Source organism: Dromaius novaehollandiae, chromosome W (assembly GCF_036370855.1).
Source record: "Dromaius novaehollandiae isolate bDroNov1 chromosome W, bDroNov1.hap1, whole genome shotgun sequence".
Taxonomy (NCBI): Eukaryota; Metazoa; Chordata; class Aves; order Casuariiformes; family Dromaiidae; genus Dromaius; species Dromaius novaehollandiae.
The window spans coordinates 61225028-61241323 of record NC_088130.1 but is presented as its reverse complement, the minus strand read 5'-3'; the positions used below and the strand labels follow the sequence as shown (position 1 = coordinate 61241323).

The 16296-nt window shown below is 42.3% G+C and overlaps 1 protein-coding gene across 4 annotated transcripts in view; it reads right to left on the bottom strand.

Moving 5' to 3' along the window:
• LOC112987797 (kinesin-like protein KIF24) overlaps nt 1-16296 on the bottom strand; it is a 33961-nt gene continuing 17665 nt past the window's right edge. For all 4 annotated transcript variants that reach the window (XM_026107843.2, XM_026107842.2, XM_026107840.2 and 1 more), the window contains 7 exons: nt 15436-15557; nt 13672-13777; nt 10795-10866; nt 9794-9903; nt 6428-8872; nt 5367-5460; nt 1-3052 (listed from right to left, as the gene is read on the bottom strand). In XM_026107843.2, the coding sequence (XP_025963628.2) occupies nt 2912-3052; nt 5367-5460; nt 6428-8872; nt 9794-9903; nt 10795-10866; nt 13672-13777; nt 15436-15557 (3090 nt within the window). In that variant the 3' untranslated portion in view covers nt 1-2911. The remainder of the gene's footprint in view (nt 3053-5366; nt 5461-6427; nt 8873-9793; nt 9904-10794; nt 10867-13671; nt 13778-15435; nt 15558-16296) is intronic.

Sequence of the window (16296 nt, the reverse complement as noted above, 5' to 3'; positions counted from 1 at the left end):
TTCTGTAGTAAATTGAATTTTATTTTAAATAATGTAAAGTATTCAAATAAAATATCAAGCACCTGCCATGAGCATTAATAGTCTTTGTTGCAATTGAATACAAAAGTAAGTTCATTACAGTTCTTAATTTACTTGATTGTACATGGCCAGGCTCTATTAATCTGTTAAAAGACTTCTGTAACAACAACTGTTTCATATACATTCCTCAATTTGAAATGAAAACAACTCATTGTATCAGATGTCAGTGCAATATCAAACAGCTGTAAAGGGCTGCCATTTCTGGAGCCCTCATTTAGCACACTTTCACACATGAGTTAAAGCAGCATCTAAGTGGAGAGAAAAACCTGCTGTTGGTTTGGTAGTTTCTGGTGCATACTATGAGCCCAGTTTTGCTATTTAATGGGCATGTAGTACTTCAAGCATGTCCATAGTCCTTTTGTTGCTGAGGATGAGGTGCCTTTTTTTCCCCCCTTTTGTCAGTAGACTAAGTCTTGCATTCAGCAGGAAAAAGAATAATATTTTGAGAATAGCCTGGAAATAAAATCTTACACTTAACAAGGTGCACTTCTGAAGATGACTCTTATTAGGAGATCATCAGATCTTGGAAACAGCTTTTTTTTTTTCCTTTTAATTGCTGCATGTTTCTCAGTGTTCCTGACCGTTCCAGGGAACAACTGCTTTGGGAACTCGCACTGGGGAACAGGCTTGCTGGCTTTTTTCCACTCTAGACCAGACAGAAACCACACACAGGTGCCTCAAAACTTGGTAGCTGACTTGACTCCCATTTCCTTTGCACACAGAAGTTTTTGGTCACTCATCTGTATTGCTGCACTTATCTCGGACAGTACCGAGATAATAACATAGCACTGTCACATTGTGGTTCTTTTTTGCATATTGCTTTAGCAATGGCCATCTTGGGAAAGAGACTGAAAACCCCTGTGCATGTACTTTGCTGAACTTCCCTTTAAAGATAGTCCCCTACTGTGTGAAAGTACAAATCAATCACATCTTTCAAAGCTATACTCGCATCCCAACTGTCAGATTACACAGAGGAAAGTGCTGCCCTTTTCCCTCTTTCCCCCAGCTACCACTGTGTTACTGGCTGGACCTCTCCTTTTCCTGTGCCCTTTGTTCATATCCTTCTGTCCCACCTTCTCCTCAGCTCAAGACTGGCTTGGCAAAAGTGCTCAGCTGCTCCCCAACAGCCTTGTTTTCTGTATGATCACTGGGGAAAATGCTGTGGAAATTACTGAAAATGCTTCCATCTCTTTGCTTTCAGAAGATGTAAGTGCTAACACCTGCTGCACAGTTCACCTCACCTTGTGCATGGGGAAAGCTGTCCTCACCTCTAAGGTTGGGGGGAAGAGGGGGCTGCTTTTCTAAGAGTTGCTTATTTTAAAGGGGAGCTCAATTTATATCTGCTCTTGTCAAGGGCCATAAACTCAGCCTCTGAAATGACTGCTCTCTGCTTCGCAGGGTAATCTGCTATCTGTTGTGAGATGGAGACTAACCAGTTCTTTTTATTTAAAAAAAGAAAAAAAAAGTCAGGACTCTGACTGAACTGTAACTTTTTTTGGTTATGGTTGGTCCTGTCCTTGTGCTTCTGTTCCCTAGGGCTTAAGCTGTGTGACATTCCTGGGAGTGTTTGCACTGCATGTGCAATGCAGATAACTGACTGTGCCTGTCATCACTGCACTGTTCCTCTTCCAGACCTGTACTCCTCCAGGTAGCCATAGTAGCAGACAGCAAAATTCATAGCTGCTTAGACTAGTGTTTATTCACCCTTGGCATTTATGACAATTGAGCATGCTTTGATTGAGCTACTGTACGTGTTACTGAGGAGACGTGGAAATGGCTGTGTGCTGTGACATGCTTGCACAGCATGTTGTCTTAGTTATGCATATTTTAAGTTCACTTGTGGCTTCAGCAGGTGGACTTGTTTTGAGGCTCAGACTTGATGCACAAAAGCAGGGATGTTGCAGGGCTACAGTTGATAGTTCTGTACCTCTTGGTTCAAGTATCAGGTTTACTTAACAGCAAGGTTAGCAGCTTCTGAAATCCAACTGTCTCTAAGCAGACTCTCTCTTTTGCTGTGAAGAATGAATTCTGCAGTGCCACAAAATCAACCTGGACAAACCACCCCACGGCAGAGCTGTACTGCAGAGGTCAGACATCCTTTGTAGCAGCAGATAAGCTTTGGGCCTGTCATTCTTGGCCTGGGTATGAAACTCAAGTGTTTATTAACATACCAGATGAACCATTGGTGCAAAGTCCCTTGTATATGAGTCTTCTGCTAAGCCACCCATTACATGTGACTTAAGCCCTCTTTTTCAGATGGTCTGGAGTTAGTCCCAAGCAAAGAGCAAGTGCAGCAATAGCCCTCCACCTTCTGAAACCATCAGCACCTCTTGTCACCTTGATTTTCATTTACTTCTGGTCTAGTTATTTAGTGTCCTTAAACAGTGGCTCACCTCCGATTCCTCCCTTCTGTTTGTCAACATACCTGTCTGGATAGCTTTTCAGTATTTCTGTTCAGAGCTGTGTCTGGTTTCAAAGTGTTCCCCTGCCCTGCTCTGTTTTCTTGGCAGCACAAAAGTGCCCTGAGTATGTGAGAAGCTGCTGTGAATACTGTGGACTGGACTGCCTGGTGAGATATTTAAAGGCTGCTGAACTGTTATTCTTAAGCATGTGGCTTACTTGTTTTAAGGAAGTACAAAGCTTGTGGTGACAAGCATTCCTCTCCTTTACTCAAAATTCTCTCCATCCTTTTCTAAAATATATACTAATTGCAAATATCAAACCAAAAGCTATCCCCTACCCACCCACACTGTGCAGCACCAAATGTGGTGGAACACTAGCTGGCTGTTTCCATAACTGTTTTGTGCATAGGGCATATGTAAGCAAAGAGGAGCTAAACTGGTGGTGGTGTTTGCAAGGCTGAGTCAGTGCCAGGAGAAGCTAAATAGAGCTTAAGCTGGGCTCGCATGGTTTGGATACACTTTGACTTCAGTACCAAGATTTCATCCAGCTTGGTCACGAAGTTCTGAAAATCCTGGGGAGAAAAACAAAAGGAAAGCTTGGGGAACAACAGCAGTAGCAAGCTGGAGACAATCAGCATATTTTATGTACTGCAGCATACATAAAAGACTGTTTCCTATTCTGCAGTGTAATAGACTTACTTGGTATTTCCATATTAAAGTCCTGACTCTTAAATACAGTAAAGTTCAATGCCCCTAATTACTGAGGTTAATTTACTCCTGCAGTTTTTTTTTTCCTTTAGCTGTCTTAAAAAAGGGAATTAAAAAGGAATAAGATTCCTGCTGTCACCTTTCTACACAGGTTAGCTTTTAGAGGGTTTGATGCAGATACTAGTCATCTGAGGTGCAGTTTTACAATGGACCGAATCTGCTCTTTCTCACGTGCCTGATACCTCTCGTGTTGGAGGTAACAATCATGAAAATCAGTGGTGATCAGACAGAAAAAAATACCACTTGTGGGAGAGGGGAAGGATTGTTTTGCATCAGGTCACAGAGCCAGTCTAACTCCTGCATAGCTGCAGGTCTGCTAGATTGGCCATGAGAAACAGCAGCAATGTATAGCCTAGGGAGAGGCTGCTACTTTCCATAGCAACCTGCCACAAAACTAGACAAAGTATGGTCTTAAACCACACCTAAAACTGCAATGGAGGCAGTTATTTTTAAGCAAGGCTTGTGTTAATAAAGGAGCATTCAGACTTGCTCCTGCCAGATGACAAGCAAGTCTGGTGCCTTTGTGCACAGGTCGGCATCTAAGAATTGGGAAGTGTCAGTGTCCTCGGGGCTGGGGACCTCAACTGCTACTGCATGAGAAACAGTCAGGCAGGACTTAGGCACTACAACTTTGTCCTGCAGACATCAGCACTGTATTGAAGACCAATCCAGCTGCCCTGGCTTATTTTTTCTCAAGCGATTTAAATACTGCTTGGTTCAGTATGGGCTTATGTGCTGGGTCTTGGCAGGAGTCTCTCTGTGGCCCAGGCTTCATGGCTGGAGAAGTGGCAGCCATCTGAAAGCGAATGGAGGACAAACTGAGCTGGGAAGTCCAAGCTAATTTTGTTGCCCAAGGAAAGGTACTGCTGTGAAATAACACTACCACGCAAAAGCTATTCACACACTGCTGGGGGGCCTGGCAAGAGCATCACATTCCTGCTAGCCTGAAAATGATTGCTACATGGGGCAAATATAATGGATTTGGGGGGGGGGGGGGTGAGGAAAGGCTATCTCTGTTGAACAACAGAATTGACAAGAACAGCCTTGAGTAACTTAAAAAAAAAAAAAAAAAAAAAGAGAGAGAGAGAGAGAGAGAGAAAGAAAGACTGCTTTGTATCATCTTGCTCTCTGCCACAAAACTAATACAGCTGATGGCTGTTGTGCCCCTTCCTGAACTGCTGTGTTATCTGGTACTACATCACATGCGCAGTGCTGTCATCAGGCAGCCACAGCAGATTAGCCACGTGGTGACTGCCTTTCTGAATTCCCCAGGGCAAGGGTCCCTGTAGCTGCACTTCAGGTTTGAAGCTGTAATAGGAATAAAAATGGCTTTGATGCGATAGCGGGACTTGGTTTTACTGACAGGATGAGGGAACAAGGAAGGCAGGGGGCTGTCACTGGGAAACGTTAATGGTCTGGGTGGGAGATGAGAGGCTTGTCACAGAGCTGTGACATGCACCTATGAGGAAGCAGGAGAAATCACAGACTATGATCTGAAGAGAAACCAGAGTACCCGAATGGCCTGACTAGCAGTGGGGCCATGTGGGTGCCAGTCTTTACAGTCAAGCCTTTACTGTCATAATCCAAGACAAAGGATAAGCCAAGAAACCCTTGAGTGACAGAAAAAATTAAGAGCCTCTGAGGGAGCCAATAATCATGGTGGTTAGAGCAAATGAGTGAGTGGGGCCATGCTGCTCAGGGGCTCGCACATGTGCTAAGCAAGGGACTCCCATGAGGAAGTGGCAATATGGCCCTTCATCACCAGCTGTGACATCCCAGTGTCATGCTTTATGGGAGTGCTGCTTTCTGTAGTATTGACTTACTTGCTCCAGCCTGTAAGGGGAAAAAAACCTTCACATGGGAAGAAACCCTGTTTGGTACAGTCTGCTACCCAGGTTGGAAGATGAGAGAAAGCTGTCCTAGCAGAGACAAGCAGTTCAGGGTTGGCCCATCAGCCTCATTCTCCCCCAGGGACCTGGCAGAGTGGAGACTGGCAGAGACAGGACCGGTACTGAAAATGAGCAGCCTCCTAGGACTCAGGGAAGCACCAGAGATTCAGATTAAAGATTAATTTATGCAGGTTCAACAGGCATTAAAATCATCATCTGAAATACTTACTGTTGCTGACATCTGATTCATCAAGCACTCTTCCTTAAAGCACAAGGACGCCATTTCATCCAGCTGCTGCCGATGGGCTCGAATCATAGCCTGTCTGATTAACATTAAGTATACCCTCAGTTACACAGCCTGCCGCTCTACCTGTAATTACTATTAAGCTCTGATAAGCTTTTAAAAAGGAGGAATGTCCCTGATATTCCACCAGCCTTGCTGCTGGTGGTCCCTGGCACTCAGGTATGCACACACATGCATGCATGCACAGGCACAGTGGTTCTTGATGTATGGTGGACTATACTTGTTTGGGCTGTAGGTAAAGAGCCTGATGACTGAGGATTGCTCTGAGAGGAGTGATTGCAGCCTCCTGTTAGCAGAGGCAGCACAGGAGCACATACTACTTTTTACCACAGGGAAACCTAGAATGAAAAAAACCTCCTGCCTGATAGGACCATGAGGTTGAAAACCACTTTGGTGAAAACCAAGCCCAGCAGGAAGGCCGTGCTGTCATTCATACCTTCAAGTGAGTTTCTCTGGCCAACAGTGCCTTTTATGTGGACTGAATGCAGTCGAGTCCTCGGGAGCTGGCAGTGGCAATACTGGCCTGCAATACCTTGAAGCTGCACATCTGCATCTTCAATGACTGGCTTGCTGCTCTAGCTGTTTTTCTTTCCATAGCAAAGCAACAACTATCACCTGCTTCTTGATGGGTGGTTTTGATATATTTTAGGTACTCTCCATCTTACAGGAAGCCAATTAGTTTCTGAGAATTTCAGCTTGTATTATACTATTCATTCCTCTAACGCGATCCAAGGAAGTGCTAATGGAATAATTGGCTTCCTGTGAGATTTTAAAATATCGCCAAATAACAGTCAATCATATATTTACATAAGATAATGACTATAAATTATCCTTAGTGTTATTAAATAATTATTTCATAGATTAATTGACTTCCTAACAGTTTTAAAGTACATAAAAGCATGATATACAAATAAAGGCAGATGTACCACATTTGTGTCTAGAATTTCTAAACTCCATGACAAACTATGGTGATAAGTAAGACTTACTGTGCCTTTTCCAGGGCTTCCCTCTGCTGCTTTCCCATCTCTGACGTAGCACTTGGGGAGATGATGTTGGGCAGGTCTGAGGGGCTGTTTGCATTTGCTGATGGCTTAATCTCTTCGGTAGCAGATTCTGAATCTGCAGCAGAAGTGTCTTGTGTAAAAATACTCTGCATCAATTTGTTCTTAAGCAACCCAATTTCCTCACTCCTGAACGACAACTTGGCTGTGTCTTCAGAATGACTGAAGTCCTGGTTCCTCAGTCCTGACCTGGGCTGCAGCAGCAGTCTGCTTTCTTGAGAGGGGGACTGGACTGTATAATCCATATTTCCCACACTGGGAAAGTATGGCATACCTGGAAAATAACTCTTTTCAGAAATATCAGCAGGTATTTCCTGAGCCATGGACTCAACACTGTGTCCTTGATTTGAATTAGGTTTTCCTGAATTACCAGTAATATCTTCAACATCAGGATCACACTGTCTCCTATCTGAGTATCCTTCACACACTGAGTTACTGAGAAGCAAACCACCCTCTCTCTCTCCTATGGAGTCCCTGGATTCAGCTGTGGATGTTTCTGTCAGGGCTTCACTTCCAACAAATAAACTGTGAATGGCTCCTTGATTCAATGAACCTGAGCCCAGAAGGCAGCAGCATGGCTTCACATCACAGCCTGTGGGTGAAAACCACTTGTCTGCTGTTTGTGGGAAACGCTGCAAGAAGCAGTTCCTTCCACCACGACGCATTTGCTCCCCTAGCTCCAACATGCTGTCCGTCAGAGCTCTGTTCCTAGTACACTGCCAGGCCTCTGCCTCAAGTGCTTTCTGGGAGCCATGTATGTTCCTGTCCAACATCTGGTTCACATGGGGAGACTCCTCTTGGTTGGAAGACACAGTCTCGGTATCAGTTGCTTTCTCATAGTCAAGAAGGGATACTGTGAGAGGGGCCGCTATCTCAGAAGTTAACTCCGAGGAATTATTGGAAGCTCCACAATGGCTAACCCCATTTTTTTGAGTTTTCCATTTTATGTCTCCTGCAAGGGCAGCCTGTCTATCCAAGGTGGATTCTTCCTTCTGCTTATTTAGGAGGTTGATCTCCTTGTACTCTGGAGTCCTTGATTTCAATATGGGAGAAACACATGGGTTTGGAGCCTCCTTTTCCAGAGTCAAGGCAGTTTCACTGGAATAAATGAGACATTTGTGTTTGGGTTTGTACTGTTTGTGATCAGCTGGGAAGTCTTTGCCATTTTTCCAGTTACAAGCAAGATCTTCTTGCAGGCAGTAAGGTTTTTCTGCAGTATTGCTTGGAGAGGACTCAATAGTTAAGTCGTAGCTCCAGTCTGATGGAGTTTTGCATCCCCCTGCATTTTTAATGGATTCCTCTGTTTTTAGGCAGCCCCCGCTACAATCCCAGCTGTCATCCAGTTCATGTTCTTGCACAGGAATTGAGTATTTAAACAATAAATCCTGTCTCTTTGGGGCTTTTTGCTCTTCCTCAGTTCCTTGTTCTCTTTGATGAAGGAAAAATGAATGTTGGCTGCATTCATTGGGGCTTCTTCTTTTCACGCTCTTTTGACTGCAGACAGGTGAGAAAGAATCTTCACTAAAGTCACTGTCATCCAGATCTTCCAGCTGCATCCCCTCTTTGTTCTGTGCTTCTGTGGGAGTAAGGCTCGGCTCCTGCTGCACTTGACTCTCCTGGGGCTTGTACTGACTCAAAAACCTCTCAAGAGGTTGGTAGTTCAATTTTTGCTGTAGAATAGGTGGCTGCTGAAACTGCTGGTGATAAAGGCGTAAATGCTCCTCTCTTTCCTTCTGAAATGGAGAGAGGTTTGTCCAGGTTTCAACACACTGTTTAGCAAAGGCATTTCCCCACTCCTGATTGCCATCAGAAGGCTGATTTCCATCTCCAAAGTTAAAATCATCTCTAGAAACAAGCTGTTTCTGCACAGGTTGCACTGTCTGGACTTTCAGGCACTGGCCAGGTGGTTTATCTTGCACATACTTGTCTCTTTGGCCACTCTCTTTTGTCTCTGCCATGGCAGCATTTTTGATGATAAAATCCTTCTCAGCATGGTTTTTTTCAGAGTGGGGGGACAGATCATCAGTCGTCTTCTTCAGGGGCTGCCCTATCCGTAGGACTCCCTTAACTGGGCTGGTGTGGTGGAACCACAGCGAGCTGGGATTTCCTCTGCAGGCATGTCCTTTGTTGACTCCCCTGGGGGTCGAGGTAAAAGGGAAACTGGGTGGCTGGAGTGCTGAAGGACACGCTTTCGTTTTTGTAGCAGTTGAAGGATGCTGGAGGCCTAGCTTCACTTTCTTTGGAGAGCTCTTTTCTCCAGGTGGCAAAGAGGGAGAGTTTTGGATACGTTTTGGAGATACATTTCCAGGTATCCGACGTCTGTTTGTGACGGGAGTAGAACATTTAATCCCTTTTTTCAACTCTTTGACCCTGTAAATGAGGCTGGCTTTAGATGCCATGCTTTCAAATAAATAATGGTGCCTTCAGAACAAACTAACACTTTGGCATATTAAGGCTAAACTCTTAATTGAATATCATGATTTATGTTTAAACTATCAGTGACCCAGGCAGGCATCAAAAACACCTGTACCAAAGTGCCTGAACTTCTGGAAAGATCTATACAGAATTTTAAAGTGCTTCCTTGAACAATGCATAACAGGTCAAATGAGTGAAAATGGCCTCTATTCAATTTCAGTGGAAGAGAGTTGTATTTCCACACTTTATAATGCAGCATGGCACACTACCAGCTCAAAACAAGTTGGTACTCTCACCAGCACAACACAGTCCCACAGGACACACACTAGGGTTTTTGGAGTAGTTGCAGTATAGCCAATTAGCTCAGGGGATGCGTGTACAGGCTACGTTATTCCTGGATCAGACTCATCTATGCAACTGTGAAGAGCTGCTCTAACTGGTTCTCTCACTTGCTTTTTATTCCTCTATCCCCTAATACATCTCTTGTCCTCTTAACCCCAGCACTGCACAGCTTGCAATCTATCTTTTCCTGTGCAGGAGGGAGGGCGAAGGGCTTTAGCACACACTAGGCAGAAGTACAATAGAAAACTAAAACAAAACTGAGTACCAAGGTTAGCAATCCCGCAGTTACAGAGAGCACAGTGATATTTTCATCACTAAAAGCTGTCATCAGAAAGGAGTTACAAGACCTAGAGAATTTTATGACCCAATGTAAGAGTGGAATAGGTAAGGATTTTATTTGCATTACGAAAATTGCATTTCTTGCCTAACTCACCATCTCCAATGCAATCAAAATAAAATGTAATCGCAAACACATTATACATTACTTTTTTCTTGCTGTTTTTCACCTTAGCGAGTTTGAACTACGTCACCCACCTGTCAGCATAACGCAAAGTGTTCAGGGTATGCTCTGTAGCTATGTGGCTAGGTGATACATTGGCTATCATACATGTCTTGGAATTGCCAATGAAAGAATCCTTTAGGACCTAGGAGTGGAAAGAAAAAATAAGTTTAAGATTCTTAATAATTCATATACTTATTTTCAAACATGAAGGGATAAAAATTTAGAACCCATAGGATCAAGACTTGCAGTTTAAAAAAATTACTTCAGCAGGTTACTGTGTATTAGACTCCCCTGTACATACCATTTTGCACAAAATTTGTGGTAAAGTGATTTAGTTCTGCTCAGAACTCATAAAAAGTTAACTATGTTATCTTGCGCTTCCCATGAGTTAACAGTGTGCACAGAGGCAGTTTAATGTGATTCAAATGATGCACAGTAACTGCCTTTTTTATGTAGTCCACATCTCAATTTGTCTTGTAATTCTTTGTTTACAATTTAAAATGAATACAAGTGTTAATCAGTGCTCTGAACAAACTATTGTACCAGGTGCCACAAGGGTGCCCATATGTTTTGAGGAACAAAGCATATGTCACAACTAGAGCGAAGAAATGTTGATCAAAACTCCCATGACTGTTACTGCACAGAAGATTCAAGATTGATGGTAGAGTGGGTGGAGATGGATGATAACTGTGTTGAGTCTGGTTACGTAGATCTACACAACATGAATATCTGCTGACAGCTAGTCCATAGGGCTGTTAATGCAAAAATTCACATGGGACTAAGAGGACTCAATCATGGAGTTTGGGAATTAGTGCACTTTTGGGAAGCTGGTACCTTTTTTCACCATGCCAGTCCTCCAGATTGATTATATTTCTTGCTGGCAGTTGGCCTTAACTCTGTGATTACCTTTAATGTTTGGAAAAGTTATTAATTTCTCTATTTTTCAAAGGTTTAATAACAGTTATTGAATCATATTTTTCTCATTTTGCCCTCCTCAGGGAAATACCTACTACTGCCTTCTTGATGGTTTTACCTGAGTTAATTTGCTTTGCCGGAAAGGTGTATGAGCGTGTTCCTGATCCAGCGCCCGAATGCATTCCTTTAGCTACCAAAACAAGAGGGGGAAAAACACATCAATCACAGGCTGGAGAGGAACTGAATTTCACCATACCTAACCTACAAATTTGCTATTTCCCTTATGTGCCTTTGTCTCCTACCACGTGACGTCCCTTGCAGGGGGGAGTCTACATCACAGCCACAGCAGCGAAAGATTAGCTTTAGCTAGTTCAGGTATTAACAGCAGTTTAGCTGCACTCACAAAGAACAAAGGTGCAGCACAGAGCATAGCTAGCCAAGCCTGTCGGCTTTATGGGCTATACAAAACATATCTAAGAAGATGGGTAAAAACACACACGTTCAGCAAACAGAGTTTCACACTACTGCGGACTGTCTGCTGCCTGCACCACAGCCAACTAGTCCATAGCCAGATCAGGTGAATCTGTTAGACTATGCTAAAGCTTGCCAGACATATGTATCCTTAGGATGTCACAGGTGTATGAATCCAGAACAGAGCTTTTTGAGCTCCTTCTCTAAAAGATTTCTTCTAGAAATAGTTCTTCCTCTTCTGAAAAAAACCACTTTGGACAGCAGCAGTGCAGATGCCTTATCCCATTCTGGCAGTATTTTCATCTTTAACTAAAAGTGGCACAAAGCAAGTATGGGCATATTCCTCCCCATACCGCCTCTAGTCCGTAGTTGAGATATCCCATCTACGTACCCCATAAGCGTGGGTACATTGAGCTGTGTTAGGAGAAGGCTGATTTCAAGCCACTTCCTCTCTGCACCAGCACAGTGCCCCAAACCTAATCAGAGGGGAGAGCGTTGGCTTGCAGCCAAGTAACTAGATGTAAGGGGAGCTGGGTTCAAGCCCAGATTCAAGCCTGCGCTCAGAAGGTAGTATAGATGCAGCCTGTCTGTCTAAACAAATATTTCCCTATGCCTTTTGGCAGGCTAATAAGAACTATATACAAAATACTGTGAGTGAAGCAACAGGCTACCCAGCGAGTGGAGATATAGCCACAGAACTCCCACTAAAACTAACAGAGCATGAGCAGCTGGCTACAACCACGCCTTTCACAAACCACATCAGATCTCTCCTTCTTAATAACCATCACCAGAGATAGCTCATAGTCTTGAAGAACTATCTCTTGATTTATTACTAGCCTAGAAAAAATGACATTTTCAAACTTAAATACGTGTCCTTTTGGTCATGTTTTCACTGGAACAAGCACAATAGCATCACACTCCATATCAAGCTTGCATGCTCTCTAAAGCTGGCAGAAGTGTGTACAGCCATGAGGCAAATTATTATAAAAGCAAATATCGAGGGAAAAAATGAGCAGATTACAGCATTGTCATGGTGACATTAGCATGAAGCAGCCTTTCTACATTTAAAGGAACAACACCCACTTAAAATGACACATATTTCTCACTTTTAGTGCATATTGTTATAAAGCACACCTCTAACAACAAATAAGTACGAGATCATTAAACTATTTTAATGTTTGATACTGCTTCTCATAACTGCAGTATCTGAATATCTTCTACTGGAAATCAACATGCATATTAAAACCAGCAGTAAACTTCAAACTGCATATATTTTAAGGCCAGAAGAGAACATTATGATCATAAATAAATAGAGCTGAGTTCTTATAGACTGCAGATCATATAGGCTTACTCAAAGATGGCTTTTAACTAATTAATTCTGTTGCTACTGGTAGATTGCCGGGTATTTACTTGGCTTCACACAATAGCAATAATACACACAGTCTCATTTAAAAGTTCCTTTTAAAACAGTTTTACAAACCTATGTTAAGCCTCGGTCCTCAGGAATCATCTCCGTATTTCAAACGGATAAACTGGGACACACTGTAACTGAGGGTCACACAGAAAAGCAACAGACTCTAATTCAGATCCTGACTCCCTTGCCAGTCAGTTATTCACCAGCAAGTACTCAAGAAAGTGAGAAGCACGCAAATATATTTGCTTTACATGCTATCTCCCAGTATGAATGCTATTATTCCATAGTCAGAAAGGCTCTGTGCAAAAGAGCATTTTCCATTTTCAAAGCAGAACAAGTCAAGCCCTATTTACTGCATCCTAAGAGCATAAACAAATGACGGTTGTGTGCAGTAACTTCTGCACTGCTGATTCACACTCTCTGATTGCATATCACCTTCCTCATTTAGGGAGGTCCTCACTTCATCAGTGAGCTGTGTTCGTTTGATTTAAAGGGCGTGTAAAGCCTGCTGCACAGTTTCTACTAGTGGCATTTCTGCTTTGTCTTAGATGGCATTTCTCAGCTCTTTGTCCCTCTTTACATTACTGTGTACACTTACAGAAGACAGTTTACATCAAGAGTGCATTTCCTCCTGTTCCTTTCTACCCACAGGTGAACCCCTGTATCCTATGCTCTTGAGTATTTAAGTCTTTTCTTCCTGATTTGCTAAAGATGTCTGAGTGGTGAAAATAAGCAGCAGGAACAGATGTGCTTTTAGGAAACAAATAAGGCAATTTCAAGCTAATATTCTCTGTAAGTAAGAGGGACATAAAATTTCCATATAAAATATGAGACACCTATAATAGTATACCTAGTACTTTCTATGCTATGTTACCTGGCTGGCTCTAAGAATGCATTGGAAAGACTTGATTTTCCTCTCATAAAATCTTTTCCCTCTTAAATTGTCTTTCAGGCATCAAAGTTAAACTGGGAACACTTAGTACTTCAGGTGGGATTTTTTTCCCCCGCTCCATGCAATCCATACACCCGCTATTCTGTGGTTTCTTTGCAACTTAAAACCCACACTAAATATTAATTACAAAACTTTCCCCAGACATGCTAGTAGCTTACTGCTAAAAGGCTTTGGTTTATTTCTGCTCCTTCCATTTTTGTTTGTCGATCTGAGTCTCTGGCATCAGCCGCCCTTTCACTGCCAGCCAAGTCAATGAATGATATCCTAGAAAAAACAAATTTGCAGTTCTCTTAGGGGCTTGTTTTCTTTTTTTTTTTAAAAAAAAAACAGAGATAGCAACACATGACATCAGAAGAATGCTTAGAAATAACTACCACTGAACAAGGAGAACTACTGGAAATATCTGAGGCATCAAAATAAGCATAGAAGCAGCTACAGGAACAGTGTCAGAGCATTCTGGCACTAACACAGTCATAATAGACAGTCTAATTGCATGCGATAAGAGTGCTCCACAGTTTTATAGTAAAGCTATTTGAAGTGTAAAGCATACATCTCTCTAGATAATCATTGCGCTTGTAGCTTCCTAAGAACACAGTTAAAGAAACTGTAAACTTTTTGAGTCTCCTTCCAGGTAAAACAGACATCTGCTTAGGCCAAATGGGAATTCAGGGCAATATGTACGGAAATTTTCAGTATAGTAAGTAATACATTGAGCTTTCACCGCTCCCATTCCCTTCTTTCCTCAAATCTCTACTAGACCTTCTCATATTCCTTAGTTCTGGATGCCAGGTACTCTACTGACTGTTGTACTGTGTCTTCTCCTTTGCCTTTCCTCATATTCTAGAACAGCTCTGACTTCTCTTATGGGCATATTTTAGGATCCTTTCCCCACTCCAGTTCCACTTCTCTTTCAATAACAAAAAAACAGCACACATGCCACACGTACATAACCACATACACGTCTGTTTCCAAGCCTGCCTCTCCACTGTTGTTGCTCTAACATTTTGCCTTGTATTTATAATAAGATCCCGGAGAGCAAGACTGCATCTTATTTGTTGGGAGGGTAAGTCAGCATGTTTTTGGACACTCAGCAGTAATGTAAACACCTAGACATCTTTAATCAGACTATTTCTTGGGGTTGTTTAGTCTGGAGAAAAGATGACTGAGAAAAGACGCAATTACAGTCTTTAAATATGTAAAACAGCTGCCATAAGAGGAAGGAAACTGCTTTTTTTTTTTTTTTTTTTGTCTGCTGCAGATAGCATCAGTGTCACATGCTCAAGCTATCAGAGAGGTTTAGGTGAATTACTAGGATTCCTCTGACCAAAGGGAGACTTCTCAAATGGAAACACCTCCCCCCGGGCTAGTCACCCCAGGCTTCTTTTACAGACAATTAGGAGAGAAAGATGCTTTTAGAGGCAACTCCATCTGATCTGTTTTAGATGACTATGCAGAATGGGATGAATCAGGTCCCAGAAATGGCTCTTTCTTTTCACTGACTTCAAAAGTGATGAGCTCACGTGTAGAGGAGACCACTGCAGATATCTACCTTCAGCCAGATTAATGCCAGACAGGAAAAGCTTTCTAACACTGAAGAAGAAGGGATGGAATTGATTGTCTCAAGATGGCAGTAAAACTCCTTCACTGGAAATCTTTAAGAACAAGTTTGACAAACATTTGCCAGAAATGGCTCAAGCACTTTTCCTTGGAGCAGAAAAAGAGTTATGAAACTTCTCAAAGCCCCTTTTTGAACCCTGTCTTCTGGTTTAACTTACAGTTACCCACAAACTCAAATATCTCTTCTCAGTTTGCCTCCTGGGTGTTCCTGAGATTGACTTCCTCATCAAATGTTGATGGTGCAGATCAGCAAGTAACCAATGTTGCGTATCTGCCAGATTGTGCAGTCCTGTTTCTAATCTTACCTTCCAAATGTCCTGTTGGCTGAGTCTTTAATTTGAATCTGGATGATAGCATGAGATCGAGAGGAATCTGAGTTGACTCCAGTAGCTCCTGTGCTACGTTCCTTCCCCCCCTTCAAAATCACCTGGAAAACAAGGGGAACAAAATCCAAGTAATTTGTACATAAAAACACAGTCTCTCAAGAAAAGATCCTGCCCTCTTAAGTTTAGGTTACATTCAAAGGAACACTTCATTACAGCCCTGAAATTTTGGTGCAAGGCAGGTGCTAAGTTAGATTGAATCCCTTCCAATGTTTCTTTCAGAACTTTGTATATGGATTTGCTTGTGGTGACACTACAGAGTTCAGAGAGTGTACTGCAGGTAATAAGTTGTTGCACTGCATATTCACTCTGATTTGCAAAATATCTAGATTATAAAATGAAAGAAAGTAGGTTGCAGAGGTAACCTCAGACACTCATGGGACCAAGTATTTGTTGTGGTTTTGTTGTTGTGGTAGGTTTTTTTGTTTTAATTTCTTATGTCACAGATTGGTATTGTTACCCAGATAAATGAAGAGGCATACACTATAACAAGACACAAAGTGCCAAAACATTTCTTCACAGCTAAAAGAAATAATGCCAGAGTAAGCAGCAAGGCTAAAGCATCAATTATGTTCAAGGTCAGCAACAAAATAAGAAAACAAAGGGCAGAGGCATGGCAGAAGGGCAACAGCACCTTCAAGATACAATTTCAAATAATTCTCTTTTGCAAAATTTTAAGGACTATCGCAGGAAGCCTAGCAATAACTACAGCAGGACACTCATAAAACAGATTCATTAACTTTGTTTCTGGTAGCAAGAACAAATTAAAATCTTAATCTAGAA